Genomic DNA, 25,594 nt, shown 5'->3' on the forward strand with positions numbered 1-25,594 from the left:
GCAATGGCTTTATTATGTCTTTTTTATATTGTGTTGTCGTTCAAGGTGAGGCCACCCAGGGCAGAGCAGAGTATGACAGTCCCCTCCCCAGCCCAGAGGCTGCTGCCCCCAGGACAGAGTGGCGCTTTGGGCTGCCAGGGCACTGGTGACTCATGCTCAGCTTGCCCTTGGCCAGGACCCCCCGGTCCCTCCCTGCAGCCCCTCCTTCCCCTGTCCATACCCCAACCAGGGTGTCCATGCCAGGGGCACAACCTGACCCCTCCCTGGTTAAACCCCACACCGTTGGTGATTGCCCATCTCTGCTTGGGAGGTCTCTCTGCCCTCCAGGCAGGCAACAGCTCCTCCCAGTTTGGTGTCATCAGTAAATTTACTGATTATCCCTTCAAGTCCTGTGTTCACATCTTTAATAAAGGCATTGGAGAGCCAGGGCTGCCAATGGAGCCTGCAGAACCCTCTGGTCACCGCTGCCAGTGTGGTGTCACCCCAGTCACTGCCAGCCTCAGGGCCTGACCTGTGGGCCAGTTGCTCACCCATTCCACAATCGTTCATCCAGCTGTGTGATGGGCACTTTGTTAGAAGCATTCTGGGAGACACAGCATCAAAGGCTTTGCTGAAACCCAGAAAGATTCCATCTACTGCCTTTCCTGGACCAACCAAGCCAGTTCCCCTGTCAGAGAAGGAAACCAGATTTCACAAGCAGGGCTTTCCCCTCATGAAGCTGTGCTGACTCTGACTGATGCCTGAATTGTCCTCCAGGTGTTTTTCAATACTTCCCAGAACAAACTTTTCCATGATTCTATCAAGTATCAGAGTGAGACTGACAGGCCTGTAGTGTCTGGATTTCTCCTTGCCCTTGGAAATCAGGACAACATTCTCCAGCTTCCAGTCAGCTGGGACTCCTCAAATCCCAGATCTGAACTCTGTGTTTGCTCTGATTTCTTCAGGGAAGCAGCCTGCTCACATCTGCATGTATGAGCTTCTATTCTTCTCAGGCAAACCCACTTTGAGGGCAGTAATGGTTAAAAGAACAATTCAATATACTTTCTGATTACAGGCACAGAGTCATTGCAGACATAACAATCTCTTTAAAAGCTTTTTAAAGTGGGACTCACAGTGCACAAGTGAACTGCCATGACTTAAAAAAAAAAAAAAAAAAAAGTCAATTATGAATTTGTCATGGTTTACAGAAAGGAAAAGCCTTGCTTAAATGAGGGCTCATCTGTGGGGTGGTTTGAAGCACTCTCCTTTTCCTCTGAAGGAAATGTCTTTGTGGGCATGGTAAGTGGTACATTTAATGAAATTACCTAATTGTGTAGAATTAGCAATAAATGTTCATGTGACAATTGATTACATTTCCTTTTTATAATCCAGAAAATCAATAAATGTCAATTTGCTGCTATTCCCTGCCCAAGTCCCCTGTCATTAACAGCAAGCAGTGATAAACATTTAATAGGAAGGTGATGAGGTGATGTTTGACCTGGCAGTTGGAAGTGCAGTGATCTGTGATCCCAGTTGTCGTGGGTTGACAGCCTTTATCCCAATATCGTGTGTTGTGTCTGGCAGCTGTGCCTTTTCTCTCTTCCCCCCCCGCCGGCCGTCTTGCTGCGGCGGGGCGGGGAAGAGAGGGGGGGAGTGTTTGACCAGGCCTTTTTGGCTCTTGGCTTTTTGCTGCTTGGCTTGGCTAGCCGCTTTGCTTGCTTGCTTTCTGCTTTTTGCGCTGTTTTTTTTCCTTTTCTTTTGTTCCCTCTTTCTTACCCTCCCCTGAAGATACTGGACCGGTTCCGGACCTGACCTGAGACGTCCAGGACACCTGGAGCCTGCAAGAGAAGCTTGACGCCCTCACCATACACAAAGTCTGTTTCTTTCCTTTTCTTGTGTTGGGGAGTGTTCTTTTGTTACTTGTAAATAAATAGGTTTTGTTTTCCACTTTGCTCCTCCGAGAAATTCCTTCCCGAACCCGGTGTTGGGGGAGGGGTGGTTGGAGGTTTGTTTTGTTTTGGGGGGCTCCCTTTTGGAGATTTCCCCTAATTTGTCCTAAACCAGGACAATATACTTTTTGGTGCATTGGCCGGGAAACGGAGGCCAAAAAAAAAAAACAGTGGAAAAAAAACCTATAACAATAATATTTTGGTTTTGGCTATTTTGGTGGGCATATTGGTGATTCATAATGTCATTTGGAGTGGAAGCTTGCCGGTATTTCTGGTCCCTAGGGGTTTTTGAAGTTTTAATACTTTTGTGGTCCCTGGGGTTATTTCCTTACCCAAAAATAGCTCTGATGTTGTCCCTAATAAGTAGCTTTTGTAAGCGGGGGGCACTAACCAGAATAGTCATTGTGCTGGTCTTATGTGTGATGATGTGTCGGATAAAAATGCTGGACTTTATTTCAGGAATGTATGGGTTGCTGTTATGGTTGTTTACTCAGTTTGTTTGGGGGAACACGGCAATAGAAGTGTTCGAGAAAGGAGAGAAGATAATTCATATTCTCTTGGAAGCCGGATTTGCCATTAAGAAGAGCAAAGTCAAGGGACCTGCCCGAGAAATTCAGTTTTTGGGAGTGAAGTGGCAAGATGGACGGCGTCAGATTCCTGCAGATGTTATTAACAAAATCACTGCTATGTCCCCACCAACTGATAAGAAGGAAACACAAGCTTTCTTAGGTGCTATAGGTTTCTGGAGGATGCACATCCCTGAGTATAGTCAGATTGTGAGACCCCTTTATCTGGTTACCCGCAAGAAGAACAACTTCCATTGGGGCCCTGAGCAGCAGCAAGCTTTCATCCAAATCAAGCAGGAGATCGCTCATGCTGTAGCCCTTGGTCCAGTCAGGACGGGACCAGATGTGAAGAACGTGCTCTACTCTGCAGCCGGGAGCCATGGTCTGTCCTGGAGCCTTTGGCAGAAGGTGCCTGGCGAGACCCGAGGCCGACCATTGGGATTTTGGAGTCGGAGCTACAGGGGGTCTGAAGATAACTATACTCCAACAGAAAAGGAAATCTTGGCCGCCTATGAAGGAGTCCAAGCCGCCTCGGAGGTGATTGGTACAGAGGCACAACTCCTTCTGGCACCCCGACTACCGGTGCTGGGATGGATGTTCAGAGGAAAGGTTCCCTCTACCCACCATGCCACCAATGCTACTTGGAGTAAGTGGATTGCCCTCATTACGCAGCGCGCTCGAATTGGGAAGTTAAATCGCCCTGGGATCCTGAAAATAATTACAAATTGGCCCGAAGGTGAAAGCTTTAGTGTCGCGGATGAGGAACAAGAGCCAGTGACCCGGGTTGAGGAAGCTCCGCCATACAATCAGTTACCAGCAGAAGAAACGCGTTACGCTCTATTCACCGATGGTTCTTGTCGCGTCATAGGGATGAAACGGAGGTGGAAAGCAGCTGTATGGAGTCCCACTCGACGGGTTGCAGAGGCTACTGAAGGAGAAGGCGAATCCAGTCAATTTGCTGAAATCAAAGCTATTCAACTGGCCCTAGGTATTGCAGAGAGAGAGAAGTGGCCAAGGCTCTATTTGTATACCAATTCTTGGATGGTAGCCAACGCTCTATGGGGATGGCTGAAGAGATGGAAAGAGGCGAACTGGCAGCGAAGAGGAAAACCAATTTGGGCTGCGGAAGAGTGGAGAGATATCGCTACTCGGTTAGAGAAGTTACCTGTGAAGGTTCGCCATGTAGATGCCCATGTCCCCAGAAGTAGAGCTAATGAAGAGCAGCAAAACAACCAGCAAGTACATCAGGCTGCAAAGATAGGGGAGTTGAAGATAGATCTCGACTGGGAGCATAAGGGAGAGTTATTCTTAGCACGATGGGCCCATGATGCCTCAGGCCACCAGGGTAGAGATGCCACCTATAAGTGGGCACGAGACCGAGGGGTGGATCTAACCATGGACAGTATCTCTCAGGTTATTCGTGACTGTGAGACGTGTGCTGCCATTAAGCAGGCCAAGCGGGTGAAGCCCCTCTGGTATGGGGGGCGGTGGTCTAAGTACAAATACGGGGAGGCCTGGCAGATTGATTACATCACACTGCCTCAGACCCGCCAGGGCAAGCGCTATGTACTAACCATGGTAGAAGCCACCACGGGATGGTTGGAAACCTACCCTGTGTCTCATGCCACAGCCCGTAACACTATCTTGGGCCTTGAAAAGCAGGTCCTTTGGAGGCACGGTACTCCCGAGAGAATTGAGTCGGATAATGGGACTCATTTTAAAAACAATCTTATTAATACTTGGGCTAGGGAACATGGCATCGAGTGGATATACCATATCCCCTATCATGCACCAGCTGCAGGGAAGGTGGAAAGGTATAATGGATTGTTAAAAACCACCTTAAAAGCATTTGGTGGGGGGTCTTTTAAAAACTGGGAGCAGCATTTGGCAAAGGCTACCTGGTTAGTTAACACTCGAGGTTCCACCAACCGAGCAGGTCCTGCTCAGTCTGAGCTCCTTAATATAGTAGATGGGGATAAAGCCCCAGTGGCCCATGTCAGAGGTTTGTTGGGAAAGACAGTATGGATCAACCCTGCCTCGAGTACAGACAAACCCATCCGTGGGATTGTCTTTGCTCAAGGACCAGGTTATACATGGTGGATAATGCAGAAAGATGGAACAACACGGTGTGTACCTCAGGGAGACCTGATTGTGGGATGAGACTCATATATGAATGTCATTGTTTGTTGAATGTGAGACAGAAGGAAACTGTAAGTGTCAAAGGTCTGAGCAAGTAAGATGAGAGGAATGCGTAAGTGTCAAAGGTGTGAGTAAGTGAAATGAAAGTTTTTATTGTATATTCACGATATGGGATAAGGGGTGGAGTGTCGTGGGTTGACAGCCTTTATCCCAATATCGTGTGTTGTGTCTGGCAGCTGTGCCTTTTCTCTCTTCCCCCCCCGCCGGCCGTCTTGCTGTGGCGGGGCGGGGAAGAGAGGGGGGGAGTGTTTGACCAGGCCTTTTTGGCTCTTGGCTTTTTGCTGCTTGGCTTGGCTAGCCGCTTTGCTTGCTTGCTTTCTGCTTTTTGCGCTGTTTTTTTTCCTTTTCTTTTGTTCCCTCTTTCTTACCCTCCCCTGAAGATACTGGACCGGTTCCGGACCTGACCTGAGACGTCCAGGACACCTGGAGCTTGCAAGAGAAGCTTGACGCCCTCACCATACACAAAGTCTGTTTCTTTCCTTTTCTTGTGTTGGGGAGTGTTCTTTTGTTACTTGTAAATAAATAGGTTTTGTTTTCCACTTTGCTCCTCCGAGAAATTCCTTCCCGAACCCGGTGTTGGGGGAGGGGTGGTTGGAGGTTTGTTTTGTTTTGGGGGGCTCCCTTTTGGAGATTTCCCCTAATTTGTCCTAAACCAGGACACCAGTGCAGCTGGGCTGGCCCATCCATGTCAGATGAGGTTCTGCAGGGATCAGAGTTCCCTGGGACCCACCATGCTCCTTCAACTCTCATTTCACTTTAAAGTGAGTGATGTAGCTCCTGTCCACACATCAATACATTTTCTAAAATCAGAGCCTGCTTGTCAGGGCTCCCTAACCTGTCTGTATTTAGCACAAATTCCCAGCTTCAAGGGAAGTTGAGGAATGTGTTCTTTCAAAAGGAATTGTCTTCAGTGGATGTCTTGGGTTGAAAGATGTAGCTGGGGGTATGTATTCTATTCCCATCTGTTAGAGGAGGGGCAGTTATCTTCTGTCAATTGGGCAGTTTTCTTTATCTCTTCCACAACCAAACCTCCCTCCAGGAGACACCTTCTGTTAATGGGCCACTGAGTGTCACTGCATGACTGATGAAATTTCATCATCCCATTGTGAGACGCTCTGCCCATAGGGAGGAGCCAAGCATTCCTACCTGGATATAATCTGAGATTTGGAACACCAGAGACAGCCTTTTCCATTGGATTCCCAAAGGAGCCACTTTCTTTTCCACTGGATTCCCAGGGGAAGTCCAGGCCCATCTACGCCACCACTGGACCTTCAGAGAAAAGCTCCACCCTTCTACAGGATCTCTGCTTCAACAGAACCACACCTGTCACTCCAGGAGCACTGCAGCCACCATTTAATAGAGTGGTACCACCACCCTGACCCACAGGGTGTCAGGTCATATTCTGACTCTGTCAGTGGGGTTTTTGTTGTTTGTTTGTCTGTACTATTGCATTTGTATTTTTAATTTTCCTTTATTCCTGTTATTACTTTTCCATATCTTTGCCTGAGAGTCTCTTAACTTCAAAATTATAATAATTCAGAGGGAGGGGGTTTAAGTTCTCAATTTCAAGGGAGGCTCCTGCCTTCCTTAGCAGACACCTGTCTTTTCAAGCCAGGACAATGGACAAAGATAAGGAGCCTGTCACATTCTGCTGTTTAAATTAAATTGTGTGATTCCATTTAATGGATTCTGGTGGCTTGAAAACAGTTTAGTGACATTTTGTGAGCATTTTCTTTCTTGTGCATTTTGGTTTTATGTTTGAGGAACTATCTCATGTGCTTTTCTGCAGAAAGCAGGTGTTCATTATTTGGCTGGACGTGTGGGGTGTAACTCCACCAAGTCCACACTGATTACAGAAACTGCTTCTGTTTCTATACTCTGTTTTATATACATATTCATTGATTTTCCTGGAGTAAACATACATATGATACTAATTTTCCCCCAAATCATTAAGATCTTTTTTCTTCCCTTTGTGCACACATTCTTCTGTCCCAGGGGTCTCTTTGGTGGTCTCTGGTGGTTGACAACCCTAAAGTTATACCTGAACTGGTAAAAGTGTCCAGAACTGGGCTAGTTGCTTTCCAGTTCTTTTTCCTACAGAATAAGTATCATGCGATTCCATAGACAAATGAGTTTTTAAAAACTGGCATTGTATTACCCTGATGCCTTTTCCAGGGCTACCTAAAAACAGAGGCCAGACAAAATTAAGGGAATAAAGAGCAGTTGGATTTATTGAAGGGCCTTCTAGTACATTTCAGGCAGATGAAGCTCCCCGAGGGGCTACAGCCAAAAATGGACAGCGGGTCACGGGTTTTCACACTTTTATAAGTTTGGTCCATTTGCATATTGGGGGTTAATCTTCCAATTACAGCTTCAGGTAATGAAGTCATTTACCCCAAGTTTGCTGCCCCCCCAGCTCACTTGTTTACATCTCTTGGGGCCTGAGACAGTGAAGCATCCTTGATTCCCAGGCTCAGAGAGGAATTATTGTGTCTGACCAAAATGGGTAAGCAGCAACTAACACTCTGTGTGGAATTCAGAGTTGTACACTAAAGAATTGCAGGTTCACAAACACATGAAAAATATAAAAGCTAAAATCCTAAGGTATCAAACCCACCAGGTGCTAATGATTCTTCATCTGGTAACCAAACCATGACCTGCTGGGCGTTACTAGGAACACCAGCGTGAAGTCCAAGGATTCCAATAAGAATTTTCTCTTCAGCCTGAACTCACTGCTGCTCCAGCCCCAGAATGGCATGGGCTGTGATGTTGAAGAGCAGGAGGTGCTGCCTGGGGGAGGCTGAGTGTCCCCTTGTCCCTGGTACAAATCCTGGGCAGGGAGACTTGAACCTTGCAGCAGGCGCTGGGACTTTGCTCTCTCTGACAGGGTGGGGAAATGAGGTTTTGTTGTGAATCCTGGGACAACAACACAGACCTGTGGGCAAGCAGCCGAGTCTGTGGCCACTGTGACCCCCCACAAGCCACCACAGCACTGGGCCGCCAGAATGGGAGCTGGGACCCACCATACACAGTCTCACTGCCATGAGCACAGGGGCACTGGGTGCTGTCCTAAAGCTCTGCTGACAACAGTGAGGGAATTGCTGGGGACACATCTGGAAGCTCGTGTTGAGTTCCTCCTGCATTGACCTTTCATGTCCTGAAATCAGTGGGTTTGCTCCTTTTTGGAGGCTATCATGGAGGCACAGGAAAGAACTGTGCATGTGAATTGCTAATGTTTTAAACATCCATCAGGCTGCTGCTCCTGCTCCTGAGGAAATGCGGCTCCTCAGGGATCTCAGGCTGCAGTCCCAAGGCTGCTCTTGGGACAGTGGAAGTCACCACTTCAGCACCACTGGCACAGGTTTGGCTGGGCAATTTGTCCTTCCTCGGGACATTTCTGGGGATTTAGCTGACTCTGGTGACCTGCTTCAGGCCTAAGCCAGCTGAAAATTAAAGCTGAGAACTGTCACAGACATCTTTGCATAAAAATCCTTTCTTTTAGGATTTGTCCGTTCTGGGAAACTGAGGCCCCAGAAGAAGAATGTAAACAATTGTTATCGGCTGGTGTGGAATGCAACAGGTGCAGCGGTGATTGGTCTTCTGTGAGTGTTTGGATTTGCTGACCACTCACAGGAGAGTTTGTCCTTGCTTTCTGCTGGACACAGAACTTTGTTATTAGATTCCTATTCTATTCTTAGATTAGCAGCTTCTGCAACTTCTCTCTCTATTCCTATTAGTATGGTAATAATGTATTATATATCATATATCAATAAATCCAGCCTTCTGATCATGAGACCAAGATTCTCGTCCATCTCTCTCACCCTGAGGAACCCTCACAAGTCGCTGCAATAGAGAACTTCCTGTTAGTTTTTTGCCTCATGAAATGGACTGCAGGCACTTCAGTCTATCAGGGTGGGACTGGCAGAGCTGAATTAGAGCAGCCTAAACTGGGCTGGGACTGGGGGCTTCAGGCAGAGGGCAGGAATTGGTCCGGGATTCTCTGAGTGGGATGAATGTGGCCTATGGGTGTGCTGTGGAGATGGAGATTTTTACATCTTCAGATGATAAATGTAACTCAGTGTCTAAAAAAACATCTAAACATCCAGATACCAACAGCCTTTAGACAAAGTATGGAACACACAGGCTGGAAATACCTGCTGTCTTCAGCACTCCGAACTTTTGCCATGTTGAACTTTCGGGAGGCACTTGGGTGAGACAGGGACGGTGCTGCAGAGAGCAACCCTGAGTCCACCAGGAGTGAACTGAGTCAGCTGGGAGCACTGGCTGGAACTGGGGGCAGGAAGGGGAGCCAGGGAGTCCTACAGGGAGCACTGAGGTGAGGCACTGGGAGCACCAGGAGGGGGCACTGGAAGCAGGGACACCCCATCATGTGTCCCAGTTGTGAGTCCAGCTCCCCCCGTGTAGCGTAAAGACTTGCAAAAAGCTGATGGCTGCTACTTTCTTGCCTGAATTCACATTACAGTCTTAAGCAAGAATCTTAAGGACAGCTCTTCTAGCTACTATCAATTTTTCTTTCAGCCCCCTGTGGAAACAACTGTGCTTTCATCTAGGCTCCGAGATCCAGACAGCACACTGGTAGTTGCAGAGGAGAAGGAAAGGACCCAGTGCACGGGTGAGTTTGATGTGACTTAGGTGTGGCAAGCAGAAGGTGCAGCCCTGAACTTGTTTTGACTTACTGAGCTTTTTTCTGTTACAGTATCGGCTGACAGCCGCAACAGAGCTGCAAGAGTGGAAAATGTGATGGCATCGCTATCTGAGAAAGAAGGCACAGAGATGCAGCGCAGTTTCAGGGCTGCTTGGAGAAGGGGTACGTAAAGAATGCCTTCTGTTTTGACATGTGCATCTAGGTGATCTATGGACTTGGTTATCATAGACTCTGCAACACTGAGAGTGTAAAAAAGAGCTGATCTCCACATTTTGTGATAGTCTAATGGCTTCATGTTACTTTTCAAGCAACAAGCGCATTCTCGGTGGATTCAAATTGAGAACGAGCTGTTGCTGGACTTTTGCGATTCTGTTCACTGTGCAAACAAGCCCAGTGCTCTGCCACTTCATTCTTCACCTTATGTGACCTGGACAGGACTGAAGCCCAGTGGTGGCATTCAGCTTTGCCACTTCTCCCTATGTGTACTGCATGCACCCACAGTGTGCTACGCACGGTTTCTCCTCAGCTTTAGGTACACTCATATCCTTTTTGTTTCACCAAGTCCAAACTGTCCATGGAGCTTTCGTTCAGTGAAATGTGCTAGGAGGGAAGGACCTGCTGGATTAGTTGTTCTGTCCAAGACATTTCACACAGCACCATAATCTGAGCAACGAGAGGGGGACAGGAAGAACATGGCTTTGTCCCAGCACATTTTTCTGTGCGAGATGTCTCGCTGGAGCTTTAGTCCTTGTGAGGCTGTAATGTGTGCGGTAGTACTTCAAGCTAAGAAGGACTGTGCAGAGAGCACGGAGATCTGACAGCACTTTGCACATTGTAAAAGAAAGAGGATTGCCCATTGAATGTGGTGCAAATACAGGTTTCCACAAGTTTCAGGAACAAGCTCCAGGTGAGCACATTGTCCTGGCACAATTCTCTGCACAAGATGAAACCGAGAGGCTTTCTGTTTAAATTCAGACAACGAGAGAGGCTGAATGTGGTGGTACAGAGTGCTTATAAGGAAAGGGCATGGGCCAGGTCAGTTTTGGCAGAAGCAATGCTTAGGAGTGCTTTCCTGCTGGCAGTGTTCTGCGCAAGAGCAGATGAGGATTCACCTTGGCAGGAATGAAAGCAGGACAGGCTCCAAGAGGCGAAGAACGAGCACTGGGATGGTGTGTGCAGCGTACTGGCTGCCAGAGGAGCGTGGCTGCCAAATTCACTACAGCAGTTGTCAAGTGGGAAGTTCAACAAGAGCAGCTTTGTGCTGCTACCTCTTCCTCTTCCAGCCCTATCAGAAAACTACTGCCCTTATCTTTAGGTCCTGAGATCCAGAGATAACAACAGTAGACACAGCAGAGAATGGATATACAGAGTGCACCAGTGAGCTTGATGTGGCTTAGGTGAGGCTAGGGGAAGGGGCAGCCCAGCAATGGCTTTGTCTTTGGCAGGAGCAGCTGCTGAAAGTTGGCAACAAAACTGCAAGAGTGAAAAACGTCCATATATGTTAAAAGGAGGTACATGGTCCCAAGTGTTTTGTGCACAATTTAAATGCTGCTAGGAAAAATGGCTTCCTTAGTCTGCCCTGACATTTCCTTCCTTCTCTGCGACCTCTAGCTGCTTGCACTCAAGAACACTAAAGGTGTATGAAAGTGATTGCGCCTGAATATCAGGTTTCCCAGGGAAGAGGGAAGTGCAGAAAATGCTTTCTGTCCTGGGACATCTCTCAGTAGTAACTGCAGCTGGAAACGCTTCACTGTAACAATGGGCTCTGCCACTCTGAGAGAATGTGCTGATGCTATACATATAGTTGAAAAGGAAAGCGCTAAATCGCTAGTGCATTTTGTGTAGTTTACAGACTGCAAAGGGACTATGAAAGCCAGCACTGGCTTTTCGTTCTGGGACTTTTATTTTGCAAGCAGCTGCTGTACATTTTGAAGGGATTTCAAATCTGTGACAATGAGAGGTACATAGATGGTACATAGAGCTTAAGGGAAAGTGCATATCTCCAGGGAGGTGGATGCAGTTCAGCGGGTGTGAGTTACATGTTGAGTGGCTGACTGCACAGAAAAGAAAGAGACCGTGCTGCAATTGCCTTTTCTTTTTCAGCCTATAAACTGCATACCAATGACACAACAATTCCTCTTCCTTCCCTGCTACATTCAGGATTGCCTTCTGTCGGTGTCCAAGAGCCAGGATCCACAGTGGAGCTCTTCCCTGAACTGCTCCCGACACGAATGGAGCCAAGCCGGGAGAGCGCTTGTCTTTAAACAAGCTTTGTCTTTGAACTTCCCCCTTATGACTGCCACCGTGAATTTGGCAGGCAAGCAAGCGGCAGCCAGGCTGCTCTGGCAGCCAGGACGCTGCACACGCCAGCCCGGAGCTCTGTGGCCTCGCTCTTCGCCTTTTGGAACTGTCGCGTGTTCATTCTCACCAAGGCAAATGCTCATCTATTCTCTGACATGGGCCATGCACTTTCCCTCTAAGCACCACGCACCACCATGTTCAGCCTCTCTCCTTGTCTGAATCCAAACAGAAAGCTTCCCTGCACCGAGATTTGTGCCGGGACAATGAGCTCGCCCGGAGCTTGCCCCTGAAATTTTATTTGCACCTCATTCAAGGGGCAATCCTCTTTGCTTTGTACCGTGCAAAGATCCGCCAGATCCTGCCTTTCCTGGACCTCATGTCCTTCACGCCAGGGACCCCCTGCACTCCCCTTCCCAGTGATTACAGGTCTCTCCACCCTGTGAGCCTCAGCCGGGCTTCTCTGCACAGTGCAGGGTGGGCAGTCACTGTGCCTCCGGCCAGAGGCTTTTCCAACACACACCAAAGCCTTTCCCCCACCCCCAGCCTATTGACGTTCGGAACAAGAGCTCCACAACTAATAAATAGTTGTGAAGCAGGTAAGTATATTACAGCGCTGGACACATGGGGAATATTTTCATGGAATATTTTCACCAAGCGTGCCTATCCAAACAGAGCAGACTGTGTTTATATATCCATAAGCTCATACATATTTGCAAAGATTACAACATCGCCTATACATATTCATAGCCTGTTCCCCTCCTCCCCGCCTCTTCATATGGTAATCAGCTCCTTATCCCCTGAGCTTAAGGACCATCTGCTGGGGGTCTTGGGCGGGGGTCGCCAGATGAAGTCAATGGGGTAAAAGCAGTGTTCCTTGTGGTGTGCTTTGGATGAACCTCGTCCTTGCACATGCTCTCTGGGTAGCTGGTTGTTTTCCAAGGCTTCTGGCCATAGTCCAAACTACAGATAGAGTTTTTTTCTTGCTTATCAGTTTTAAACGAATACATAAAGTCTTGTTTATGGTAGCAAAGAAGCAAAATCCTCTTGCGGTGAAACAAGAACTATCTGTTTTTAACATACTTGACTATACAGCAAATTATAAATTTAATTATAAGTTCTTGTCTTGCTTTGAAAAGACAGGTGTCTGTTAAGGAAGGCAGAAGCCTTCCCTGAAATGGAAAATGTAAACCCCCTCTCTCTGAATTGCTATAAATTTGAAATTAAGGAGGGCTCTCAGGCAAAGATAAGGGGTGAAATGAGATAGGACTCCTTCTCAGGAGGAAGCAATGCAAATACTGATTTTGAAGCAACAGCTCACCAAGCACTGGACCCTGTCCATCCCACAGATCCCTTTCAGGTGGAATGTGGATTTGCCTCCTCAGGGCTGTCAGTACACATTTGGCAGTGGGGTTCTGAGGGTCTGATGAGGCCTGTTGGTTTCAATTCCTGTGGTTTCAAAGATGCTGAGAAAAGATACACCACCTGGGAAAAATGATTGTTTGTGGTTAGCTTATCTCTCATAGAAGAGGAAAAAATTGCACGACAACAACTAATTGTCTGAGAGGCCCTTTTCAAAGTTATAAAGACACCACTGGGACCCCCCCACCTGACAGGGTGGCCCAGAAGGCCTCAGTTACAAACTGGTATGCTCAGATTGAACATGACTCTAACACTTTCTCCATAACAGGAGGTGCTGTAAAGAATTTAGTGAACCACGAAACTGAGAACTTGGGCAGAAGCCATGACAAACCTGCCCCTGTAATTAAAGTAGTCCCTCCTTTGTCCCCCAAACAATCAGCAAATTCTTGTTTCCCTGATGCCTCTGCTAAACAAGAGAGGAAGGTGTGGAGATACAGGGCAGAGCCCTCCACATTCCCTCTGGTGAACAAATTATTACTGAGGGAGAAGGCAGCGCTCAGGTTGGGGAGCTGATAGTTGTTTGGAGTGCTTTCCAATGTGAGGTACACAATACCTCTCCTGTCTGCATCTACACTGACTCCTATGCTGTGTACCAAATGATCCTAATAATCCAGCACATTACCCTGGACAACCTGTTCTGGTGGAACCCCCTTACTACAGGGCAAGTAACACTTGTGCTAAAAACCTCTCTGAATAAATATGCTTGGGTAGCCCCCGATGCTGTGGGGAAAGAGCACTGGATAAATACACGCTGGATAATTCCATCATTTTAATTTCGTGCCTCCTGGTGGCAGATTCTGTTTACATTTACTTTTTCACAGAAGAACTCTGAGGGACATGAAGACCTGATAAATCATGATAACACTAGTGTTGGATGACAAAAATAACGTTTTCCCTCCCTTTATGGTAACACGAGGTGATGATGTTGCAATAACATGTAAATTAATTGCTGAACCTCTCATCAAACCTATACACAGTTATGAAATCCCCTCTGTGTTGTTTTTGCACTCTGAGATCAGTTAAGGAACCATCACAACCCCCACTTGTACTAGCGGATTGTGACAGTCCCCAGGGTTAAGGAAAGGAGAAAGGCAGGAATGGGGGTGCAGGGGGTCCCAGGACAAAGGAAAAGGAGGGTCTGGAGGTTGGAGAGACGGGGGGGCTGGGAAAGGGGGTTCAGGGTTGTTCTGTGCATGGAACGGTGGATCAGGCCATCTTGGTGCTCTTGAATTGCGGTTCAAGGTTCCCAGTGCTAGGAATTGCACTTTGGGGGGTTCCCAGGGTAAGGAAAGGCAGGGATAAGGGTGGGGAGAGGCAAGATCTCCAGAAAGAAGGGTCAAGAAGAAGAAGGAGAAAGGCTGGACACACCCAGTTCCCTCCATCTTGCCCCCCTGAATCCCCATTCTAAAACCCCCAAAATCTACTTTTTCACCTTGTGATAAATTCACTATCATTCTACTTAATTTGTCATGGCTTGCACATCTTCATCTAAGGTTGGTAACTTGCTCCACGGGTCATAATCAAAACCACAGGCATCTTGGTCTCTGTGCCAGGGTCTCTGAGCCCCCTGGCAGGGGTCTTGGCTGCTCAGGACAGCCAGAGGGATGTCCTGGGTTCTGACACCCTTGGGCCATTGCCATAGCCAGGAACATGGGACAGTTTCTTGAGTAATGTGCCCATGGTCAACCCTGGGGCCATCGCTTGGGCAATGTCCCTGTAGCCATCCTCAGGGCCATTTCTTGGGTAATGTCCCTGGGGCCATCCTCAGGGCCATTTCTTGGGTAATGTCCCCACAGCCACCCTGTGGGCATCCTCAGGGCCATCGCTTGGGCAATGTCCCTGTGGCCATCCTCAGGGCCATCGCTTGGGCAATGTCCCTGTGGCCATCCTCAGGGCCATCACTTGGGCAATGTCCCCATGGCCACATCAGTTGAGATCAGATGTACTCGATGCTGGACAGTAGCAGTGGTCTGATAACACCTCCTGAGGAGGAAGGACCCGTCACGCGCTCACACAACGAACGTGGGGGTTGCGACACCCAGATCACCCAAAACAGCAGGCTTGCACCCCACAGCCCCTCACTTTTCTCTGACGGCATCTCCAGGACATCACTGCAGCTTGTCATGGCCACCTACAAGGTGACAGTGGCAACAGGTGACATGGTGGAAGCTGGGACCAACAACTCCATCTCCATCACCCTGGTGGGCGCCTATGGCGAAAGCCGCCAGACCACCATCTCCTTCCTGTTCCTGCCAGGGAAGGTGGGCATGGGGATAGGGACAAAAGGCACAAGGGGTGATAGAGCTGTCCTGGGGACATGAGGGGCTGCATGGACTTTCCTGGGGATACAAGGGGATGGTGAGAAGGGATATGAGGGAGATGGAGGAAAGGGGTTCCAGGGTGTGGAGGAAAAAAATCTGGGAAGGATGGTGGGTAGTGGTCCTGGGGGGATTGGAGGAATGGTGTTCTGGGAGGATGGAGAAAAGGGACTTTGAGGGGATGATGGAGGAAAAGGATCCTGAAGGCAATGGATGCAAGTGGGGATGCTTTGAGCCCCTTCTCTGCTGGTGTCCCTGGTGCCACCACAGGGCATCTGCCCATTCCCCCAGAAGCCTTTTCCTCCTCTCCAGGAGAGGAGCCTGTCTGTGCACTGTGGGCAGGACTTGGGCCCCATTGTCCTCATCCGCCTGCACAAGTGGCGGCTCTTCCTGGAGGATGCCTGGTTCTGCAAGGATGTCCGGGTGGCAGCCCCCAATGGCACCCTGTATCGCTTCCCCTGCTACCAGTGGCTGGAGGGAGTCACCACGGTGGAGGTGCGAGAGGGCTCAGGTAGGACCCACCCTGTCCCCATCTTCCTCTGATGGCCAGAGGTCCGACTTTTGACACCCCTTTTCTTTCTAGGGAAGAAGCTGGTGGATGACAAGCTGCAGATCCTCAAGGAACATCGTCATCGGGAGCTGGCGGCACGGCAGGAGGCTTACCGGTGACAGCAGGGACAGGGGGGCAAGGCCTGCTTTGGCCAGGTGGGCTGGTCAGCAGTGATGCTGATGTCCGCTCCCATTTCCCCCCCTGCTCAGGTGGAAGGACTTCGCCCAGGGCTGGCCCCGTTGCCTCAACGTGGACTCCATCTTCGAGCTGGACTCCAACATCCAGTTCTCCCGCATCAGGGCCAACAACTTCACTGGTTTCCTCATCTTCCAGTAAGCTGTGCCCTGAGGCCATGCAGGACTTGGGTAATGGCAGGGAAAGGGGCCAGAGAAGGCAAGAAGTGTGCTGAGGTCCCCCCTCTGCCCTGTAGAGGGGCCTCCCACTTTCTGTCAGGGTTCCTATTGAGACGCAGCTCCTGGAACAGCCTGGATGAGATGCGCACCATCTTCTCCCGGACACAGGGCAGGGACATTGGTGGGTGCCTTTTGTGTTGTCCCCTGCCCTTCCTCCTGTATCACAAGGTGCTTGGAGGGTGGGTAAGTGGGTGCTGATGTCTGACCATCGCCTCAGTCCCTGAGTATGTGGCCAAGCACTGGCAAGAAGATGACTTCTTCGGTTCCCAGTTCCTCACTGGCAACAACCCCATCATCATCCATCGCTGCACCACATTGCCACTCAATTTCCCAGTGACACCAGAGATGGTTGCTGGCTCACTGGGAGGTGGCACTGACCTGGGCAAGGAGCTGCAAGAAGGTCGGATTTTCATTGTGGACTACAAGGTGCTGGAGGACATCCCAACCGACACCATTTACGGGCGCCAGCAGCACATAGCGGCCCCGCTCTGCCTGCTTCACCAAGGCACTGATGGGCTCCTGCGCCCCATCGCCATCCAGGTAGGGGTGTCCCACTCTAAATCCTACTGTCAGGAGGGTGGCAATGGTTCTATACCACCGTGCGGTCTCCCACAGCTCAGCCAAAAACCAGGACCCCACAGCCCCATCTTCCTGCCGAGTGATGATGAGTGGGACTGGCTGTTGGCCAAGACCTGGGTGCGCAACGCCGACTTCTACAGCCACCAGCTCCTCACCCACCTGCTGAGGACCCACCTGTTTGGGGAGGTCTTTGCCATCGCCACGCTGCGCCACCTGCCCACCTGTCACCCTCTCTTCAAGGTAAGGGTTCCCCTCAGAGCCACCTGCTGCTCCCTGTCCCCAGATCTGAGGGCAGTTATGCCCACCTGACAGCCCCCCGCTCCATGAAGGGGTCCATGGTCACCTGCCAGGTGTTTATTCCTCCCTCAGCTCCTCATGCCCCACTTCCACTTCACACTGCACATCAACACCTTGGCCCGCAGTGTCCTCATAAACCAGGGTGGCCTCATTGACAAGGTGAGCCCTGGGAACTGAGCCACTGGGCTCTGCTGGGGCACTGAATGCTCTGGGGTACTGGGAGACACAGGGGTGTACTGGGGACACTGGGGGTCTACTGAAGTCCACTGGGACACTGGAGGGCACTGGAGTCTTGGCAGTGCTGGGGTCTCCTGGAGGTACTGGATTCTACTGGGGGGCACCGGGGTCTCCTGGGAACCTTGGGGTCTACTGGAAACACTGGGCAGTACTGGGGTGCTACTGGAACCAATGTAGAGTACTGCTGCGTACAGGGAACACTGGGTGTACTGAAATTGCTGGGGAACACTGCGGTGTATTGGGGGCACTAGGGGGCACTGGGAAGCATGAGAGACCTGGGAGACATTAGAGAACATGGTGTGGAGGACACTGGAGAGCACTGGGGTAAATGGGAGTACCAGGGGCACTGGGTGTGTACTTGGAGTACTGGTAACCTGGGACCAGTATGGGGTACTGGGGTGTATGGGGAGCACTGGGCGACACTGAAGCCGGGCACCTCCTGCCCTCCCCAACCATGGTTCACCCAGGGTTCCGGGGTGACCTATGAGGGGCTGCTGCTGGTGGTGCAGCGAGGCCTGGAGCAGGTGACCTACACGTCCCTGTGCCTCCCCGACGACATCCGCCACCGTGGCATGTCCCACGTCCCCAACTACTACTACCGAGACGATGGGATGAGCCTCTGGGAAGCCATTGAGAGGTGAGACTGGTTTCAGGGGGTGGAGGGTGGTCCTGGCATGCCCCAGGATCTCACAATCACCTCATCCCTACGGTAGCTTTGTCACCGGCATCGTCACATTCTACTATGATGGGGATGCAGCGGTGAGCGGGGACACCGAGATGCAGGCCTGGGTGATGGACATCTTCACCAATGGTTTCTTGGGCAGGACCTCCTCAGGTAGCACACCTGTGGCTGCCAGAGGATGTCCCCAGGGGAGGCAGGGAACACGCAGGTCCCTGAGGCTCTTGGCTGTCCCATCCCCACCCAGGTATTCCCTCGTCGCTGCAGACAGTGGTGGAGCTCATCAAGTTCCTCACCATGGTGATGTTCACCTGCTCGGCGCAGCACGCAGCTGTCAACAATGGGCAGGTGGGACACGGGCAGGGACCCAAAGGATATCCTCAGGTGTCCTCAAGCCATGCTGGGGACATGTCCCCCTCCCACTCCTCTGTGTGCAGGAAGGATGTCCCCATCCTGAACCAATGTCTATGTCACACCTCTCTACGTGCCAGAAGGATGTCCCCATCCATCCTATCTCCATGTTGGAAGGATGTCCTCACCCTGTGTCCCCATCCAATGGGTCCCCATGCCAGAAGGATGTACCCATCCATCCCCTCTTCACACTGGAGATGTCCCCATCCATCTCCCTTGCCATGTTGAGATGTTCCAATCTGCCCCCTCTGTGCCAAAGAATGTTCCCACCTGTCCCCTCGCTGTTTTGGGAGGATGTCCCCACCCATTCCATTGCTGTTTTGGGGGGATGTTCTCTGCAGTAATCTTTCCTCCTGCAGTATGATCTGGGGGCCTTCGTCCCCAACGCCCCGTCCTCCATGCGCCACCCACCACCCAGCGAGAAGGGCCGGGCCTTCCTCCAGCACTTCCTCGACACCATTCCTGAGGTGGCCACCACTGCTAACATCCTGGTTGCCCTCATTCTCCTCAGCTCCCAACTCAAGGACAGGGTGAGTCTGGCCCCACAGTCCCCATGTGCCCCCCCCAAACAACTCTGTGGGCCTGGGGAACTGCAAGAGGTGCCCACAAGGGTGGATGTCACCACCTTTGGTGTCACCAAGCTTGGGAGACAGCCACCATTGCTCCACACCTACCAGGGTGCTGGAGAACCCCCGAATAGCACCAAGGGCTGAAGCTGAAGGGTCCATGTTGCTGTCCCCCTCCAGAGGCTCCTGGGACAGTACCCAGAGGAGTGGTTCACGGAGGCGGAACCCCGGCGGCTCATCCGGGCCTTCCAAGGGCGGCTGGAGGAGATCCGGGACCGGATTGAGGACAGGAACCAACAGGCTGAGCTGAGATACAACTACCTGAACCCACTGGAGACGGAGAACAGCATCTCCATCTGAGCACAGGAGCTGCACCCGCTCAGCATCACCAGCACTGCCATCACCCTGCACCTGGGCACCCTCAACAGACAGAACCACCAGCATCTGGACATCCAGTACACCCAGCACCCCTTACTCGGCCATCCCCAACACCCTGTCACCCAGCGTCCCGCACTTGGACAACCCCAGCAGCCCCACACCTGGAGATCTCCATCATCCACCCCCAGCTCCCTCAGCACCGCCCGCTCCATTTTCCTCTCCCCAATAAATGCCAGCTGTCAATCAAACCTTGCTGCTTGTAGGCATACCCTAAAACCACAGGGATCCGCACAGCCCCCACACAAAGCAGGAAGCTGAACCGAGGCAACTGGGGGACATGACAGAGTTCCAGGTGCCCCCAGTGCCTCCTCCCAGTGCTCACAGTGTTCATCACTGCTCCCCAGGGACCCAGTGCCCCCCGGCAGCGCTCCCCTCATTGTGGGCAGAGTGGGAGCTTGAAACAAGGTTTATTAGAGAAGCTGTTTTGAGATATAAAGTACAGAAAGGATCCCCAACACCCCCAAAACCTACCCAGGACCCCCTGGCTTTCTAAACTTCTCAGAAGGGAATGTAGGTGTGGCTGGATCTAATCCAAGTCCAGCTTCCACAGCCTCCTAACAGGCAAGGTGCTCCAGCCCCACCTTGGAGGCCCTTCACTAAACCTGCTCAGGCTTACAGACATCTTTCCTGTGTTGAGGAACCAAAACCAAGGCACAATAATCTGGATAATTCAGATCCATATCGTTAATCTCCTGGTCACACAGTCCAGGGTGCTCCTGGCCTTCCTCGCGGCCAGGGCATATGGCTGCCTCCAGCTCCCAGTGCACCAAGTCCTCTCCCACAGGGATACTGCCAGCCACGCAGCTCCAGCCAGTGCCACTGCAGGGGCTGATACTGGCATTTGTCCTTCTTTCATGAATTCCACGAGTGTGTGAACTGAATATATGCAGGTAACCAAGACAGCCAAAATCCACAGCTGAAGTGTAAAGAGTAGATTTATCCTATTGCCACGCTAGGAAAAGGGGACATATGCAGTCCTAAGCTTATTCCATCGTAACAGGGGCAAAAACAACACATGCCAAGCCTGTTCCTCTGCCATAACACACCACAGGGCCCATCAAAGGCACATGCCTTCACAAGGCTGTGCTTTTGCAATCTCTGAGCCCCTTATCTCTCTTCCCTCTCACCAGGAGGCCTAAGGCCTGTGAAAAATGCATTTTAGGACTTTTTTACAACATCCTGTTATCTTCTGCAGAAATTGCACTTCTCAAAGCAGGCATAAAACAACCCAAAGCAACCACAATATGTGAAATTTCTCCCACCGAATATCAACATCTTTCAGCTGCAAGGTCATCTTTGAGTGAAAATACTACTTTTTCTTATTTTTTTCTTCCTTGCCGCATTGGCTTTTAACCCCTTCCCCCCCTCAGTGAGGTTCCTGACAATACTCGCTTTCCTCCGCTTTGAAGCTCTTCACTGAATGCAGAGATCTGAGAGACCTTTCCAGCAAAGACTCAGGCAAAGAAGCCATTTTATCCCTCAACATCAGTATCAGTGTTTGCTGGTATTAAATCCCCCTCCCTGTTCTGAAGCAGTCCTGCACAGCACACACAATGCAGAGAAATTCCCTGTCTGTTGCTGTCCTTGCTGTTATCCAGCGTCTTCACAGCTCCCATTCGTTACCTGTCCAGTGCCATCGCAGCCCTGCTCCCTTCCCACGTCCCCAGAGCCCTGTGCAGGCCCAGCCCAGGCCAGGAGCACTGCGGCTGGGAACGGCCCCTGTGCCGTGGTGCCCACAGCAGCCTTGGGGCTCTGTGCCCCATGGCCTCCCTGCTGGGCAGCCTCTGCCAACTCCTGCAGAGCCCGTGGCACCTGTGGGGCTGCACAGACAGCCCTGCCCCAGGCTCTGCCGGCCTCTGGGCCAACAGAGAGGCAGCCAGGGCTGGCCATGGCGGGAAACAGGCCCTGAGCCCCGCAGGAGGATGAAGCTGGGCCACAGCCAAATTCAGCCCAGGCCAAAGCTGGGCTCAGCAGCCAGGGCTGCCAAGGGCTGGGCACAGAGGCTGGCACTGACAAATGTCCTGGGCCCCCTCCCTGCTCTGTCCATGCCACCAAGGCCTGGCCTGAGTCCTGCCCCTGCATGCTCAGCCAGGCTGAGATGGACACTGATGGTTTCTGGGCCAGGCTCTCTGAGCCAAGCCCAGCTCCCTGCAAGCTCTGCCAGCTGCCCTGAGCTCTGGGCAGCACCAAGGGCCTCTCCCCAGCCCAGCCCAGCCGGCTCTGGCCCCACAGCTCTGCTCAGGCCAGGCTGCTCTGGGCACTGCCCCACGGCCTCAGCCCCTGGCAAGGGCACAGCAGCAGCTGCAGCTGCCACAGGACTCAGCCCCAGGCATGGGGGAAGGGGCTTGGCCAAGGCCAAAGGAGGCTCCCTGGCTGCCCTGCTCCCCTCGGGCTGAGGTGCTGAGAGCTCTGCAGCCCCTGCTGCCATCCCATCTGCCCAGGGCAGCACAAGAGCCCCGGCCCTGGGGCCCTCAAGAGCTGCTCCTGCTCCAGGCCCAGGGCACGCTCCAAGGCTGATGCAGCCAGAAAATTGTTCTCACTTCCCATTCATTCCTGCTCTGCTGAGGATGGACCTCAAGACTAAAAAAATTGCTGCAGGTTAATTTATTTCATTTAAATACAATGTGAGTCTCCCTATTTACACAGTCTCTGGGTCACACAAGCTTGGTGGATGCTGAAGGAGGAAAGGATGAGTAATGACACTTCTTTTTAAAGACAACAACATCACAAGTGGAGAAGAAAAATATGTAATATGTAAATAAGGAAAGACAGACCTATCTGTCACGACACGCACTGGGAGTCACTGACAGAGGACAACAGGCAGGCTGTGGCTGCTCAAATGCATCCACTCCTAAGTTTCTTCAGCTCTTAGTTCCTCAGGCTGTACATGAGGGGGTTCAGTGCTGGAGGCACCATGGAGTACAGAACCGACACCACCAGATGTAACCGTGGGGAGGAGGTGAAGGGGGGCTTCAGGTAAACAAACATGGAAGTGCTGATAACAGGGAGACCAGACAGGCGAGGGAAGCACAGGGCTTTGTGCTGTCCCTGCTCAGCATGGCCCTGAAGATCCACACAGCACAGAAAAAATGAGTACAAAACACTCAAATCCTAAACAGACACTAAACACAAGAATCCCAACTTTGACCAGTTATTTTCAGAGACACCCAGTCTCCAGATTCTCAGAGACTTGAACCTTTGTTGTTGTGGACACTCAAAACCCTGTAAGGTCAAGGGTCTGTTGAAGATGAAGGCTGGAAGAGAATAATTTCAGCTACCAGGAGGGAAGTTCCTTCTGAAATCCTGACAAGTAGGGCAGGTACCTTCTACAACAAGTAAGAGACCCTGGAACTCGGCGGCCAGACAACTGATAGGGTGGGTGAAGGTGCTTCTGGGACAGAGGAGCCTCCTAAAGCAACACCACCCGTACCCGGCAACAGAATCTCCTCTGTTAAGAGGAAAAGAAGGGAAGTTTAATAAGAGACTATTCTCCCTTCTGAGGAGAATGGAGGGCCTGATTTGCAGATAGGACCCAACTCACAGCGAAGTCTGCAGTCTCCCAGGGGCTTGGGTAAGGGACACTACTGGAAAACTCTCCAGCCTATTAAGGCCCTCTGATTACTATTGGTTTTTCAGGCTGGCAGTGACAAAGTAATAAAGAGAAGTCCGAGGGAAATCAAAAGAGATTTCAAAGCCTTGAGACAACTGAACACAGGATCAGGAGCACAGGTAGTGATTTCCCTGGTCCTTCTGTTAACAGGGAATAATACTGACAGGAATAAAAAGATCCGTCACATCAATGCATGTGTCCAAGGCTGATGCAACTGGAAAAAATTGGGTTATTTGACTATGGGATGATCTATTCAACACCTGGCCTACTGACACCTGATGGGATTTACCTTTAAGAGGGAAAGGGACAAAATCAGGCTCACCAGTGAAGAGCAATGGGATGCAATGCCAAAGCTTGAGGAAAGGAGCACTGATAGGATCCCTCAATCCTGCTACAATCTACCACACCTGAAACGTTTCCACACTAATGCATACACAGCATGAGCAACAAACAAGAAGAGCTGGAAGCTCTGGCCCACTGCCAGAGCTTTGACAGCACTGGCATAAGTGAAACCTGGTGGGATGAGACAACTCTGTTACAGGAGTGCCCCACTGGATGATTAAAGGCTCTTTTAGAAGGGTAACCAGGGCAGGAGAGGTGTGCTGTGGCATTGGATGTAATGGAAGGGCTGGAATGTCTGGAGCTCACAGCTGACAACGACACAGTTGAGACTGGGTGAGAATAAAGGGGCAAACAAATAATGCAGATGCCATGTGGGAGTCTACTACAGACCACCCAGCCAGGCCCAGAACAGTGAAGAGTTATTATCTGAGGAACTAAGGGACACTTCAAAGGAAAGATGCTCTCTGAGATCTGCTGCTTCTCAACAGAGAGATCTCACGAGCAAAATGGAGATTGGTCATCTCAGCCACAGAGACCACAGAGCAATCAAGTTTAAATCTCTGCTGACAGGAGGTAAAGTGCCAGCAAAACTTCAGCTCTGGCCATGAGAGCAGACCTCAGGCTGTTCAGGGAACAAATGAGTACCCTGGAAAAATGTTTCTGCAGGTGCTGGAGCCCGTCACTGCATCATCTTCTAAAGCACAGGAGCAGTAATTCCTAAATGCTGGCAGTCAAGCAGGCAGGGTAGAAGACTGGTGTGGCTGAACAGGGATTTCCCCTTGGATATAAGGAAAAAAGGAAGGTGTGTGCCCAGTGGAAAGGTCAGGTAACACAGGAAGAATACAGAGATGCTGCTCAACACTGCAGGGAGAAAATCTGTGTGGCCAAAGCTCAGTTGGAATTGAAGCTGCCAGAAATGTGGGGAACAATAAAAAGTTCTTTCAAATATATTAACGGGAAAACAAAGGGTAGAAATAACACTGTCCCATTCCAGGATTAGGATGGTCACCTCACAAACAGGGACATGCACAAGGCAGATGTGTTTTAATACACTCTTTGCCACTGCCTTCAACACAGATGACAGACCAAGGCAATCTCAGTGCAGGAGATCAAGAATGATCAACTCCAAGTTGACCCTGAACTTGCATGGGATCTGCTGATCCAGCTGGATCCCTACAAATCTATGGGGTCTGATGGGATTCATACAAGAATACTCAGAGCTGCTGATGTCATTGCAAAGCCTCTCTTGAAGATTTTTGAGTATTCCTGGGATACCTGAGAGGTCCCAGCTGACTGGAAGTGGGCAAATGCTGTCCCAGTTTTCAAGAAGGGCAAGGAGGAGGACTCTGGAAACTACAGGCCTGTCAGAGCCACTTCAGTACCCAATGATGCAACAGAAAAGATTACTCTGGAAGGTATTGAAAAATACCTGGAAGACACCACAGTTATTGGTCACAGCCAGCACAGCTTCATGAGGGGAAAGTCCTGCTTGTTGAACCTGATTTTCTTCTAAGACGGGGCAACCCATGTGGTTGATCCAGGAAAGCCAGGAGATGGAATGCTTTTTGGACTTCAGCACAGGTTTTGACACTGTCTCTCCCAGGCCCCTTCTGAACAAACTGTGAATAACTGTGAAACAGCTGAATAACTGTGTTACGTGTTGGGCACAAAGGGTGACAGTGACAGATGAAATCAGGTTGGCACCAGTCACTAGTGGGGTTCCACAGGGATCCATCATCAGCCCAGTTCTCTTCAACATCTTCATAAATGACTTGGAGGCAGGACTTAAATAAATACTAAGAAAATACACTAAATTGGGAGGAGCTATCAACTTCTGCAAGGGCAGAGAGGCCCTGCAAAAAGCCTTGACGAATCAGAGATGTAGGCAATCACCAACCATGTGAAGTTTAACAAGGGCCAGTGCAGGATGCTGCACCTGAGATGGGGAGCCCCTGGCTGTGTGTATGGACTGGGGAATGAGATGCTGGAGAGCAGCTGTGAGAAGGGACCTGGAGGTCCCGGTCAATGTCCAGCTGGATCCAAATCAGCAGTGCCTGGCAGCCAGGAGGGCCATC

The 25,594-nt window shown here is 50.7% G+C and overlaps 1 protein-coding gene and 1 pseudogene across 1 annotated transcript; both read left to right on the forward strand.

Moving 5' to 3' along the window:
* LOC131093457 (zinc finger protein 345-like) overlaps positions 1 to 25,594 on the forward strand; it is a 77,918-nt pseudogene that overhangs the window by 28,625 nt on the left and 23,699 nt on the right.
* On the forward strand, positions 14,729 to 19,489 carry LOC131093386 (polyunsaturated fatty acid lipoxygenase ALOX15B-like). The gene is made up of 13 exons (XM_058040538.1): positions 14,729 to 15,340; positions 15,710 to 15,908; positions 15,981 to 16,062; positions 16,157 to 16,279; positions 16,378 to 16,481; positions 16,578 to 16,900; positions 16,976 to 17,179; positions 17,309 to 17,395; positions 17,941 to 18,110; positions 18,187 to 18,308; positions 18,400 to 18,500; positions 18,923 to 19,093; positions 19,310 to 19,489. Exons 1-13 carry the CDS (start codon positions 15,020 to 15,022, stop codon positions 19,487 to 19,489), a joined length of 2,187 nt encoding a protein of 728 aa, XP_057896521.1. The 5' UTR covers positions 14,729 to 15,019.

The sequence above is a fragment of the Melospiza georgiana genome, chromosome 25, assembly GCF_028018845.1.
Source record: "Melospiza georgiana isolate bMelGeo1 chromosome 25, bMelGeo1.pri, whole genome shotgun sequence".
Taxonomy (NCBI): domain Eukaryota; kingdom Metazoa; phylum Chordata; class Aves; order Passeriformes; family Passerellidae; genus Melospiza; species Melospiza georgiana.

Excerpts from the sequence above, each read along its gene's own strand:
- LOC131093386 (XM_058040538.1), top strand. The coding sequence starts at position 15,020 with ATGTACTCGATGCTGGACAGTAGCAGTGGTCTGATAACACCTCCTGAG. Across the intron at positions 15,909-15,980 it reads GGAGGTGCGAGAGGGCTCAG|GGAAGAAGCTGGTGGATGAC; the intron begins GTAGGACCCACC and ends TTTTCTTTCTAG. Across the intron at positions 16,063-16,156 it reads GCACGGCAGGAGGCTTACCG|GTGGAAGGACTTCGCCCAGG; the intron begins GTGACAGCAGGG and ends CCCCCTGCTCAG.